At 40.9% G+C, this 13317-nt stretch overlaps 1 protein-coding gene across 1 annotated transcript in view; it reads right to left on the bottom strand.

The window, feature by feature from the left end:
• LOC118006689 (integrin alpha-2) overlaps positions 1-13317 on the bottom strand; it is a 101659-nt gene that overhangs the window by 32457 nt on the left and 55885 nt on the right. Inside the window, exons 10-13 of the mRNA XM_034999445.1 lie at positions 11549-11625; positions 9459-9597; positions 7894-8039; positions 5818-5961 (exon numbers count right to left, since the gene is read on the bottom strand). Of these exons, the coding sequence (XP_034855336.1) occupies positions 5818-5961; positions 7894-8039; positions 9459-9597; positions 11549-11625 (506 nt within the window). The remainder of the gene's footprint in view (positions 1-5817; positions 5962-7893; positions 8040-9458; positions 9598-11548; positions 11626-13317) is intronic.

Genomic DNA, 13317 nt, shown 5'->3' with positions numbered 1-13317 from the left:
ACCAGACACTTAAAGAGTAATACCTATTCTCCTCAAACTATTTCAAACAACAGAAGAGAAAGGGAAGCTTCCAAATACATTCTATGAGGCCAGTATTACCCTGATACCAAAAGCAGGCAAAGATACCACAAAAATAAAACTATAGGCCCGGGGAGGCGGAGCAAGATGGCGGAGGAATAGGAGACCTGGATTTCGTCTCCTCTCAGGAATTCAGCTGGATAGGGATCAAACCATTCTGAACACCTACAAACCCAACAGGAGATCAAAGAAAAGAAGAGCAACAACTTTCTGAACAGAAAAGCGACCACTTTCTGGAAGGTAGGACGTGCGGAGAAGTGAATCCGAGGCGATATTCGGAAGGCTAGACGGCGGGGGAGGGGCCTCCGTCGGCCGCTTCTGGCAAGTGATAGAGCCGCGGAGCACAAAATCGGAACTTTTAAAAGTCTGCTCCGCCGAGGGACGTCGCTCCAGTGGCTAAGAGGGGGGTGGAACCCTCTCTGGGACAGTGTGGTCTCAGGACCCTCGGGGTCACAGAAAGACAGGGGTTGCCTGAGTGCGGCAGAGCTCCCCCAGGTATCGGAGCAGGGAAGCCGGCTGCAGAGGCGGAGCCCAGGCGCGGGCTCTCAGCTCGGGGTGGCCATAAACCGTGATCCGCGGCCCAGTCGGGCCCCTGCTCCTCCCGCAGGGACCCAACAAGCAGCAGATCTGGGGAGACTCTCCTTCCTCCCCCGGGAGGAGCCGCGCGGGAGTGCACCGCAGGGATCTGCTGGGTTTGGAGACTCCACCCGGGGTCGGGTGCCAGAGATAGAAACGCGCGGTCACAGGCCGGGTGAGCACGGAGTATGGCCGGAGACCGGGGAGACGGGAGTGATTGACTGCTTTTCTCTGGGGGCTCACTGAGGAGTGGGGTCCTGAGTTCTCGGCTCCTCCGGGTCGGAGATTAGGAGGCTGCCATTTTCACTCTCGTCTTCCAAAGCTGTATGGAAAGCTTGCAGGGAACAAAAGCTCCCGAGAGTAAACCCAAGCAGATTACTTAGCCCGGACCCGGCAAGGGCAGGGCAATTCCACCTCCAGCAAAGACATTTGGGAACCACAACAACAGGCCCCTCCCCCAGAAGATCAGCGAGAACAGCCAGCCAAGACCAAGTTTACCGATCAGCGAGAATGGCAGAACTCCAGCGCTAGGGGAATACAGCACATAGAATTCATGGCTTTTTACCATGATTCTTTAGTCTTTCAAAGTTAATTTTTTTTAACTGTCTTTTTTAAAAATTTTTCTTTCTCCCTTTTTCAACCAACATCTTATCAATCCCTTTTTTAAAAAAATATTTTTTATTTTTCATTTTTAGAGTCATATTCTCTCCCTTCATAGTAGTTACCCTTATTTTTGGTATATATATATATATATATATATATGAAGGGGGGGAAATCGGAGGGGTGTACGAACCATGAGAGACAATGGACTCTGAAAAACAAACTGAGGGTTCTAGAGGGGAAGGAGTTGGGAGGATGGGTTAGCCGGTGATGGGTATTAAAGAGGGCACGTTCTGCATGGAGCACTGGGTGTTACATGCAAACAATGAATCATGGAACACCACATCAAAACTAAGGATGTAATGTGTGATGATTAACATAATAATAAAAAAATAAATAAAATATAAAATAAAAAATAAAACACAGCCAGTGCCAATTAAAACTAAGAAAACAAAAACAAAACTATAGGCCCATATCCCTGATGAACATAGATACAAAAATCCTCCACAAAAAATATTAGCAAATTGCATACAATAATATGTTAAAACAATCATTCCTCATAATCAGGTAGGATTTATTCCAGGGACCGAAGAATGCTTCAATATTTGCAAATCAATCAATGTTCTACACCACACCAACAAAATGAAGGGTAAAAATCATGATCATCTTAATAGATGCAGAAAAAGCATGTGACAAGATTCAACCTCAATTTATGATAAAAACTCTCAACAAAGTGGGGGTAGATGGAATATACCTCAACATGATAAAGGCCATATGTGAAAAACCCACAGCTGACATCATACTCAATGGTGAAAAACAGAGCTTTCCCTCTGAGCTCAGGAATAGGATAAGGATGTTCACTAATCATTTTTATTCAACATAATACTGCAAGTCCTAGCCACAGCAATCAGACACAAAGAAGAAATAGAGGCATCCATGTTGGTAAAGAAGAAATTAAACTGTCATGATTTACAGACAACATGATACGATATATATACTATATATAGAAAAATCCTAAAGACTACACCAAAAACTTACTGGGAGTAATAAACAAATTTAGTAAGGTGGCAGGATACAAAATTAATACCCAGAAACCAGTAGCATTTCTGTACTCTAACAATGACATTGCAAGAGAAATGTAAAAAACAGAACAACAAGAACAACAAAAAAACCCAACACCATTTACAACTGTGCCAAAAATAAAATATCTAGGAATAAACTTAACCAAATAGGTGAAAGACCTGTACTCCGAACAGTATAAAACACCGATGAAAGAAATTGAAGATGACACAATTGAAGTTGGACTAGAATATTGTTAAAATGTCCATATTGCCCAAAGCAATTTACAGATTCAATGCAATCTCTGTCAAAATACCAAGTGTTTTTCACAAAACCAGAACAAATACTAAAACTTGCACAAAACTATAGAAGACCCTTAATAGCCAAAGCAATCTTAAGAATGAAGCTGGATATATCACAGCTCCAGGTTTTAAGATATACTACAAAGCTGTAGTAATCAAAACACTGTGGTACTGGCACAAAAACAGACACATAGATCAAAGGAATAGAGACTCCAGAAATAAACCCATGATTATATGGTCAGTTGATCTATGATAAAGGATGCAAGAATATACAATGGGGAGAAGACAGTCTTTTAAATTAATAGTGCTGGGATTACTGGACAGCTACATGCTATAGAATGAAACTAGACCACTTTCTAACACGAAACACAAAAATAAACTCAAAACGGACTAAAGACATATATGTGAGACCTGAAACCATAAAAATCCTGTAAGAGGACACAGGCAGTAATTTCTCTGACATCAGCAATAGCAACATTTTTCTAGCTAGGTCTCCTGAGGCAAGGAAAACAAAAGCAAAAATAAACTATTGAGACTACACCAAAGTAAAAGGCTTCTGCACAGGGCACCTGGGTGGCTCAGTGGTTAAGTATCTGCCTTTGGCTCAGGTCATGATCCCGGGGTTCTAGGATCAAGCCTTGCTTTGGGCTCCCTGCTAAGTGGGGAGCCTGCTTCTCCCTCTGCCCCTTTCCCCTACTTGTGCTCTCTCTCAAATAAAATCTTAAAAAAATAAAACTAAAAGGCTTCTGCCCAGCAAAGGTTTGAAACCACTGACAAAACAAAAAGACAACCTACTGAATGGGAGAAGATACTTACAAATGATAGATCCAATAAGGGGTTAATATTCAAAATATATGAAGAACTTATACCACACCAAAAAACCAAACAATCCAATTAAAAAAATGGGCAGAGGACCTGAATAGACATTTTTCCAAAGAAAACATACAGATGGCCGACACATGGGAAGATGCTCAACATCACTCATCAGAGAAATACAAATCAAAACCACAATGAGATATCACCTGACAACAATTAGAATGGTTAAAATCAAAATGACAAGAAATAGCAAGTGTTGGCAAGGATGTGGAGAAAAAGGAATCCTTGTGCACTGTTGGTAGGAATGTAAATTGGTATAGCCACTGTGGAAAACAATGCAGTTTCCTCAAAAAATTAAATATAGAAATACCATATGATCCAATAATTTCACTATTGGGTATTTACGCAAAGAAAGCAAAAACACTAATTTGAAAAGATATATGCACCCTGTGTTTATTGCAGCATTATTTACAATAGCCAAGATATGGGGACAACCTGAGCGTCCATCAATAGACAAATGGATAAGGAAAATTTGTACACACACAGACACACAAATATTACACAACTATAAAAAAGGAGGAAATCGTGCCATTTGAGATAACATAGAACTAGAGGGTATTATGCAAAGTGAAATAGGTCAGTCAGAGAAAGAAATATTGCATGATTCCACTCATAAGTGGTCTCTAAAAAAAAAAATGAAGCAAATGAATAAACAAAAAGCAGAAGCAGACCTATAAATACAGAGAACAAACTGGTGGTTGCCAGAGCCAGTGGGGGGGGGGGGGCCCTAGAGTGTCAGGCGAAATAGGTGAAGGGGAGAGGGAGATACAGGCTTCCAGTTGTGTCATGAGTAAGTCACAGGAATAATAAAAAAAAAAATTACAGCATAAGAAATACTGTGAATGAATTGATGATGTAAAGGGACAGATGGTAGCTATAATTGTGAATGAACATAGCATGATGTATAAACTTGTCAAATCACCTTGTTGTATACCTGAAACTAATGTAACATTGTGGGTCAACTATACTAAAAAAAAAAAAAGACTGTTTATGTCACATTATAAAAAATAATTCTGCCCAAAGACTTTTTTTTTTTTTCTTCTAGATTTTGAAATCAGGAATGGAAATATTTCATGACTTCACAAGAAAGTGATGCTTCTCAACCATGAAACTAGGTCAGTGTTGATTCTTCTCTATAATAATTTTACGGAAATCACTTTGTAACTGAGATTGACAAATTATTAGGAGATCTTCTCATCTTCAACAACTAATGATAATTCAGAATATTTGAGAAGTAACAAACATTTAAGAAACTAGGGATTTGTTAAATTTTTAAACAAGTATTTATGCCCCTTCCTTACTGAATACTCAATTATACATTCTTTATATGCTTTAGAATTTTTTTAAGTGGGGGGGGGAAGAGAGAGAGAGAGAGAACACACTGAGTAGGGGGTGGGAGAGGGAGAGAGAGAATCTTAAGTAGGCTCCATGCTCAGTGAGGAGCCCGACTCAAGGCTCAATCTCATGACCCTGAGATCATGACTTGAGCCAAAATCAAGAGTTGGATGCCCAACAAACTGAGTCACCCAAGCACCCCTGCTTTAGAATTGTTCTAATTGCTCCTGTTTGAGAGCTAATTTTTGCATTCATTTAAATAAATAAGGTAGGACAAACTATCACAACAGCAAAACATAATATTTACTATATTAATCAGCTACCCTTTTTTTCCCCACCCTTTCTCCAGTTTTCTAGGTCAACTTGTGTCTTTAATTTTGGTTTTCTTTTCAGCTCCGAGTTCATTATACTATGGATGTGGATTTAAAGAGCTCAGTCTAGTTAGAGGCTGCTAAGTTTCAGGTGCAAGGACTAAAATTTCCAAGAGCTGCATATAACTGTTATATTAAACAACAGAATTTCCTGACAAACTAATGTAAAAAGCATCCAGGATTAAGCAAAAATGTGCAAAGTGCCTGGTACAATTTGTCCTTTTCACTGTAAAATGTTAATAAGATAGTTTGTTCTGTTATTATGATCTCTTTACAGTGAAGAGAATAATTGAAGGAGGTACTTGGGAAATACACAGATGTTTGTACGTGCATGCATTTCAAAAATGACAATACTTTGGATATATATTATATATATATCTTATATGTTCAAAGACCTTTCATAGAAAACGGCAGTGCAATAAACTCTTTCTCTGAAGGTTATGATTTTTAATGTGATTTTAAAAATTATAAATAATGGTTATATCCTCAAAAGGATGAAATATAAACCATACTACATATGAAAATCATTCAATAATTCTTATTCTGCAAAAATGCAGATTGACTTTTATTTACCAATACCGAAGTAAATTAAACTAAGTCAGTTTAATAATTTTTCTTACCCTTGTGATGGTAAACAGGTAGACTCTTCCTTCCTCTTTCTTTAAGTCGTTCATGTACATTGGTGCACCCACCAAGAGCACATCTGTAATGGTGTCTTTATTCACATCGATGGAACACAGCACACTCCCAAAATAGGAGCCGATCTGGAATGAGAAAGCCTATTAACCTTAGGATTCCTAGGACTCCTTTGCTCCTAATGTTACACTGAACTTTCATTTACTCATTCAACAAACAAAAGTCGAGTGGAACTGTCCATGGCATGATATTGGACGGGAGGGAAGTTCTCAGATGGAGTGGGACCGAGGTCCAGGTGGAGATCCAGTGAAGGAAGAGAGGTTGGCCATCTGAATGTTCAGTGCATGCCTACGTGACTACCTCTGCAGGATTCAGAAACGGGTAAGAAAGCATTCGTTCTAGGGGCACCTGAGTGGCTCAGTCGTTAAGCGTCTGCCTTCGGCTCAGGTCATGATCCCGGGGTCCTGGGATCGAGCACCGCATCGGGCTCCCTGCTCAGCGGGAAGCCTGCTTCTCCCTCTCCCACCCTCCCTGCTTGTATTTCTGCCCTTGCTCTCTCTCTCTGTCAAATAAATAAATAAAATCTTTAAAAAAAAAAAAAAAGCATTCGTTCTAGAACACGGTCATCGTTTTTCTCAAAATAAAAGCACCCTTCTTTAAAGTAGTAAAGAGGAGAGAAAAATATGTGACCATAGCTGGTTTGTGGTCAGGGAAGTCAAAGACTCATGTCCTCTTACTCCTGGAAAATCCATAGAGACAGGAGCATCACACTTAATCCCGGAGAAGGGAAATCTAAATGGTTGGTTTCTGACTCAAGGAAGGAAAATTTCTGTTGGTTGTCAGAGATCAGGGTTGCCCATTTCAGGGGCGCCTGGGTGGCTCAGTCGTTAAGCATCTGCCTTCGGCTCGGGTCATGATCCTGCAGTCCCGGGATCGAGTCCCACATCGGGCTCCCTGCTCAGCGGGAAGCCTGCTTCTCCCTCTGCCACTCCCCCTGCTTGTGTTCCTGCTCTCGCTATCTCTCTCTCTGTCAAATAAATAAATAAAATCTTTAAAAAAAAAAAAACTGCTTAGTAAGGAAATAGGAATCTGTCAGCTGGCCTCTGCTCCAGCAGGCCACGACTGGGAGTCATCAGCGGTTCTGACTACCAAACGGTCATGCTGAGGAGAAAGCGGTAGAAAAGAGAGTTGCTTTAATTTTAGAAACCTCAAAGCCACAGGACACCCAGACAGGCCCAGACGTAGTAGCTCAGTCTTGACAATGCTGTACTGTTCTGTCATTTTTCCTCTAGATCATTGGCTCTTTTTTTTTTTTTTTAATATTTTATTTATTTGACAGAGAGATAGCGAGAGCAGGAACACAAGCAGGGGGAGTGGGAGAGGGAGAAGCAGGCCTCCCGCTGAGCAGGGAGCCCGATGTGGGACTCGATCCTGGGACTCTGGGATCATGACCCGAGCCAAAGGCAGACGCCCAATGACTGAGCCACCCAGGCGCCCCCGATCATTGGCTCTTAGTAGGAGCTTCCAACAGAGCCACGTTCGGTGCCTGTCATTAGGATCAAATAAGACCCAGGTGTTATCAATCGGGGGGAGTCAAAACCTTGCAGTTGGATATAACCAAACAGCATAGGCTTTGAGGCTGCACAGGACAGGGTTTTAATGACAACTCAACCCCATGAAAGCTATTTGACCTTAGGAGGGTAAGCTCTCAGTAACCTGTTAGAAGAGGATGGTAGATCTCAGTGTTGTGAAGATTTAAGGAATATATATATATTTTTAATTTTATTTAAGTTCAATTAACATATAGTGTGTTATTAGTTTCAGAGGTAGAGGTCAGTGATTCATCCAGTTGCATATAACACCCAGTGCCCATGACATCACGTGCCCTCCTTTATGCCCATCACCCAGTTATTGATTTAAGGAATATTCAAGTAAATACAGATTACAGAACCAGCCACAGGTCGGTACTCAATAAATGCTAGTTTCCATTTCTATCAACTCCCACTCCTCCTCTGCCCCAGTCGTCCCTACAATTTCACCTGCTACACCATGGCATTTACCTGGTCACCTCGGTGAGCCTGAATAACCGTGACATTGCCATTCTCATTAACACTGTAGAGTACGATCTGGCCGGTATAATTTGCCCGAGGAGCACCAGCAACAAAATGGAGGTCTTTTTCAGTCGAAATTGCAGCCACAGAGTAACCTAGGAGAGAAGAGGTTGCAGAGTAGGTACTATTGAAATGCTCAGCCAGATAGGCTCGAAAAGTTAGTAGAGATGACCAGAGGTCCTTTTTCGTTGCACAGTGGGGGGCAGGGGAGTGTGTTAGAAGGTGGAGGACGGTCAGTAGTGTATCCTCCAGACTGAGAAGGTATTTTAATGCTGAAACACAAAGCAAGCCGCTCCGTATTGTTTACGGGGTTTTTTTTGTTTTTTTTTTTTTTTCGGTGTAACTTACTGACAAGGGGAATCCAGCAGGCAGGCAGGCAGGCACAGACGGACGGACGGACAATCCAAGACACTATGCAACTACTCTCCACCCCTACTTAGAGCTTCATCTCCAGCTTTTATGGAGCAACAGACATGGTGGTGAGGTCACAGGGTCGTTAGCTAAAGTGGTAGAATCTGTGTGCTGGAGAAGAGCTCAACGCAGAAGGCCAAGGATGGAGTCACTGTTGTCAGCACTCGTTCCCGGGGGATGCACAGTTCCCAGTGTCCCTGGGCGCATCCCTGCGGGCTCATCTTCCTTTTCCTAAGATGAACTGCTCCTGCCCTGTGACGGAAGCACTGCCCTGCAGAGGCAGGACACCTACCTATAAACCAGGCCCTAGATTCGGGGTTGTCCCATCAGCCGCTCATGAGCTTGGCACTGAACAAGTATTTCTTGAATGGATAATTACATGAATTTAAAAGGTAATGTCACGCAGTGTAACGAACATAGGCTTTGGAATCACACCGTCCCAGGTTCGAATTCTGGATTTGCCACTTACTAAGTTATTTACCTTTGGGAAAGTTATTAACCTCTTGGGCTCTCAAAGTAAAATGGGGATAATAATACTTTCTTCAAAGGGTTGTTGGAAGGATTTTTTTTTTTCTTAAGTAGTTTCCACACCCAGCTTGGGGCCCAATGCAGGGCTTGAACTCATGACCCTGAGATCAAGACCTGAACTGAGATCAAGAGTCAGACACTCAACCAACTGGGGCACCTAGGCATCCCTGGAAAGATTAAAATGTTTATGTAGATAGATTTGCCAGCTCAGGAACTGTCCCATAGTAGGTGCTCAAAATCCGTGGCTGCTTATTATAGGAATAAAAAGACTAAGAACTCTAAAGTAATATAAGACTACCACTTACTATATTGGCTTTTAGGAACTGTTTCCATTTTAGAGAAGCACAATCACAGCTGCTTGAACAGCCAGAAGAGATCAGCAAGTGTAATACAGTGTGTCATTAAAGTTTTAGGATAAGGCCCGATTTGCAAAGAGGCAACATAAACATGTGCAATAAATAGAATAATTAGATGACACTTCAAGGGCTTTGCTGAACAGATCCCGAGATTCGGCAAGGGGCTCGTTTTAAAAAAGGGAACTTAAATTTGCTGAGTCAAATGCTGCTATGCCTTACCTAAATACGAACTGTGATTTTTATCTTGCAGAATTTGGTCAAAGGCTTGGTTAGGAAAGATCAAATGTCCATGAGATGTCTGCTGGACAACAGTCCCGCTCCAGGCATAAGCTCCTACTGCACCCAGCATCAGAATATCCTGAAATAATTGAAAAATGAAGATCATGAGCACAAACTACCTTTAAAGCACAAGAATGCAGCGTATGCAAAACATTGAAATAAATGGTCTAGATTTAAGGAGAAAATGATGAAGTAAAATGTATATGAATGTATGCTGATATATGTCCACATTGTTCTACTATATTTTGTGCTGGAAAACCAGCCTTCCCCCAGGCCATGTTACCTTGATACATTCTGTAGATAAATCTCTACTACCCTACAGGAGGAGCACATAGCCATCTTCCAATTTCCATTCAAAGGTGTACATGGACAAATGCCGAACAGTTGTGAGCCTCCTGTCCCACATATTCATGAGTAAAGCTCAGGGTGGGATGTGAGGCATGCTTGAGAAGTAGGAAGTGCGGCTGGCAGAGGAGGAGAGGTGGGGCCCTGCTGCTATCCAGCCACGTCCTCTTGGGAGGCCCTCTTCTGACCTATTCTATTTTCCAATGTTCTTCCTCTTTCCTCTTGACCCCTTCTCAAATGTTCCTCCATCATCTATATCCTAGTCCATCTATTGGAAGATAGCAGAGCTACAATGATTCATCCAGTTGCATATAACACCCTATGTTACCATAGGGTGACATTCTATCTACTTGGAGAACAGCCATGGGTCAGCACAGCACCAGGAGAGGCTGGTACACAAACCAGGACAGTATGCTCTGGACTGACTCAAAATCCAACCAGGATCGTCAAAGCTGAAAGTCATCGTAGAGGGCAGGGTTTGTCAGGATGGGATTTATTATTTTTAAGTTTTTGATCTTAGATCTCAGAAAACATCAAAGATATGGATTTTGGATTGAAAAATATAAGCCATTAAAAATAGAGCAAAAAGGAAAATGTGTCCCATTTTGAGGACAAGAGACCATGAAGTTGTGTTAATGCCTGTCATAAATTTGGGACTCCACATCAGTGTGCAGGAAGGGACTTCAGGACATGTACAAAAACCTCAGGAAGTTGTGTGCGGTATTTCTGAGGGAAAAACCCGTAACTTTTACGAGCATTCCTAACGATTGGTGATCCAGACGAAGTCAGCACCTTTACTTCTAGAGCAAAAAACCAAGCCATTCCTGGTCCGTCCTTCTGGCAATCAAGTCCTCTGAGTTCATACTGTTCCCTAAGCTTTTCCAGTGTTGCCCATCTCTGTGTCCCCCTACTGCTCCACTGGGACCCTGAGCAGAGTTGGAACCAGAGCCTGGGGAAGTGGATGTTTATGAGAAGGAAGAACACATTTTCTGAGCTAAGAAAGCTTTCCATCTCACATGTTTCCTAACTTCTCACTTTTTTCAACTATCTTCTGTCTCTGCTTGTTGAAAAGAGATACTCGGCACCTCAGAATTCAAGAGTGGCAGTGATGACAGGAGTTTGTGTTTTGTGTTTCGTTTTTTTAAAGATTTATTTATTTATTTGAGTGAGGGAGTGTGTATGCAAGAGCTGGGGGAGGGGAAGAGAGAGAGAGAGAGAGAATCTCAAGCAGACATGCCACTGAGCATGGGGTGGGCTCAATCCTAAGACCCTGGGATCATGACCTGAGCTAAAATCAGGAGTCACTTAACCAACTGAGCCACCCAGGTGCCCCAAGAGTTTGTGTTTTTAAATAAACTTTTCCAGTAGTTAATTGATTTAAAGGAAATTCCTGCAACGATAATCCCTTGAGTTAATATAGTGCCTGTCCCTTGGAGTACTCATACACATTGCATATTACCATTTTTTTCCATAAAAAATCCCCGTGAAACAGGGAAGGGAAGGTGTTATTATCCTTCATCTTTTAGATGACAAATCAGCAGCACAAAGAAACCGAATGACTATGACTGGGAATCAGAACTGTTGATCGCTAGATGGCTGTTTTTTCCACTCTCTATATAAAGCTACTGTGCCCCAAAGTGTTCAGCCAAATGACAGCATGGCCGGAAGTTATCTGATATACACACGTTCTGAGGAGAGTAATCTGCGCTGATTCCCACTTGTGACATTTCCATCTGGAAGTTGTCTCCTCCTTGAACAGTACCTGGGAGATGGTAATTTCAAGAATTATATCACTGTCAGTTTTTAAATCAAATTTTCAAACACACATGCATGCACATACACACACGAACACATGTGCACATGCACATATATGGACACACACACACACATACCCCCACAGTGTTCTGATGTTCGCTCAAAAATATAGAGCTGGCAAATTCTGGGAGGGAGAAATCACTAAGGAAGTGTTCTAACAACAACCCACAAGACTTCCAAGGTAGTGTTTGAAATTGATGTTAATCTTGATCATGCATTAATGCACTTACTGGTATGCTTATGATGCTCCTGATATCAAAAACACTCAACATACGGGATGAGGTAAAATAAAACCTGAAGTGATGGCCTTTTTTAATAATTATTATTACTAGCTAAAAAACTAACTGAATTTTTAGCTTTTAAATATTGGTACTAGTAAGTGTACACACATCTTAGATGCAGTTGGAAGAGCCAGGCAGTTGATGTGTAATGAAGACCAAACAGATATTTATTTGGGTTAGGCTTCAGGATCCAGGGTTTTTTTAGGAATTTTAGGAGTAGGAGTAGGAATTTTACCAGTTAGGAAGTTTGTCCTCTTTCTACATATGTGCTTGCCTCTGACACTCAAACCACAGGACCTAATTAGTATTAATTTTCCATACAGTGTGGTCAAATGATTACACTTCATTAATCTTCACAAAAAGGAATAAATTCCTGGACTACCACTTGGATATAGAGAGTGATATACATAATGTATACCATACGACACAGTCACTTGTTTAGAAGATGTAATAATGTATACAGGCTGAGTAGAGATAATTTTTTTAAAGGTTTTTATTTTTAAGTAATCTCTACACCCAACATGGGGCTCGAACTCACAACTCTAAGATCAAGAGTTGCATGCTACACTGACCAAGCCAGCCAGGTGCCCCAAGATAATATTTAATAAAGTAGAGCAGTGCTTCCCCAAAATCCAAAATAGCAGATAAGGCACAAAATCATTTCTAATTAGCATTTAGGTTGCATTGTGATTATTCATGTTCAGGCAACCACAAACAAGCATAAGTCATACCATAGGTAGCCAAATAATTTTATATTATTTTATATTATCTCAAGGCACATTAGATTTTGACAATGATTTCAACAACTCAGAAGTACCATTGGATGTTTAAAGAAGCAATAATATTTTTTGGGTAGAAATCTCCAGTGGATAATCAGGAGGTGAAGAAAAGACTAAGGAATGAATACTTAATTTAAGCAGTGCCCTTGGACCAAGTTTCTGAAAGAGAACTTGACCTATAATAGGTGCTCAGTAAAATAAGCTCTTTATTGCTGAGAGTTATTTGGGTTATTTGGGTTAACCAGGAACCAGAATTTGGGGACTTTTTACCAACTGGGAAGTGTGTTCCATACAGTGAGTTCTTGAATATGTGGTATTTCTACACTGACTAGACCTTCCAAGGCCATTTAAGTAAATTATTGTAGATCTGGGAAATAACAAGTTTCCTTGAAATCTGAACTATTAAAAATCTTCACTATGTTTTTCTAATTTTAAAAGTATACATGTTTGTTGTAAATGAATTCAAGAATTTCAGAAATTATGTAACAGTATAAAAAGGTAAAACTTTTAGATTATAAAAACTATGCAGGGTAAAAAGGTAAAACTGTTCACAGTTATAGTAGATATTACTAAATTGTC

This window comes from Mirounga leonina, unplaced genomic scaffold (genome assembly GCF_011800145.1).
Source record: "Mirounga leonina isolate KUSES-001 unplaced genomic scaffold, KU_Mleo_1.0 Mir_98, whole genome shotgun sequence".
NCBI lineage: Eukaryota > Metazoa > Chordata > Mammalia > Carnivora > Phocidae > Mirounga > Mirounga leonina.
This window is presented reverse-complemented; position numbering and strand designations above follow the sequence as displayed.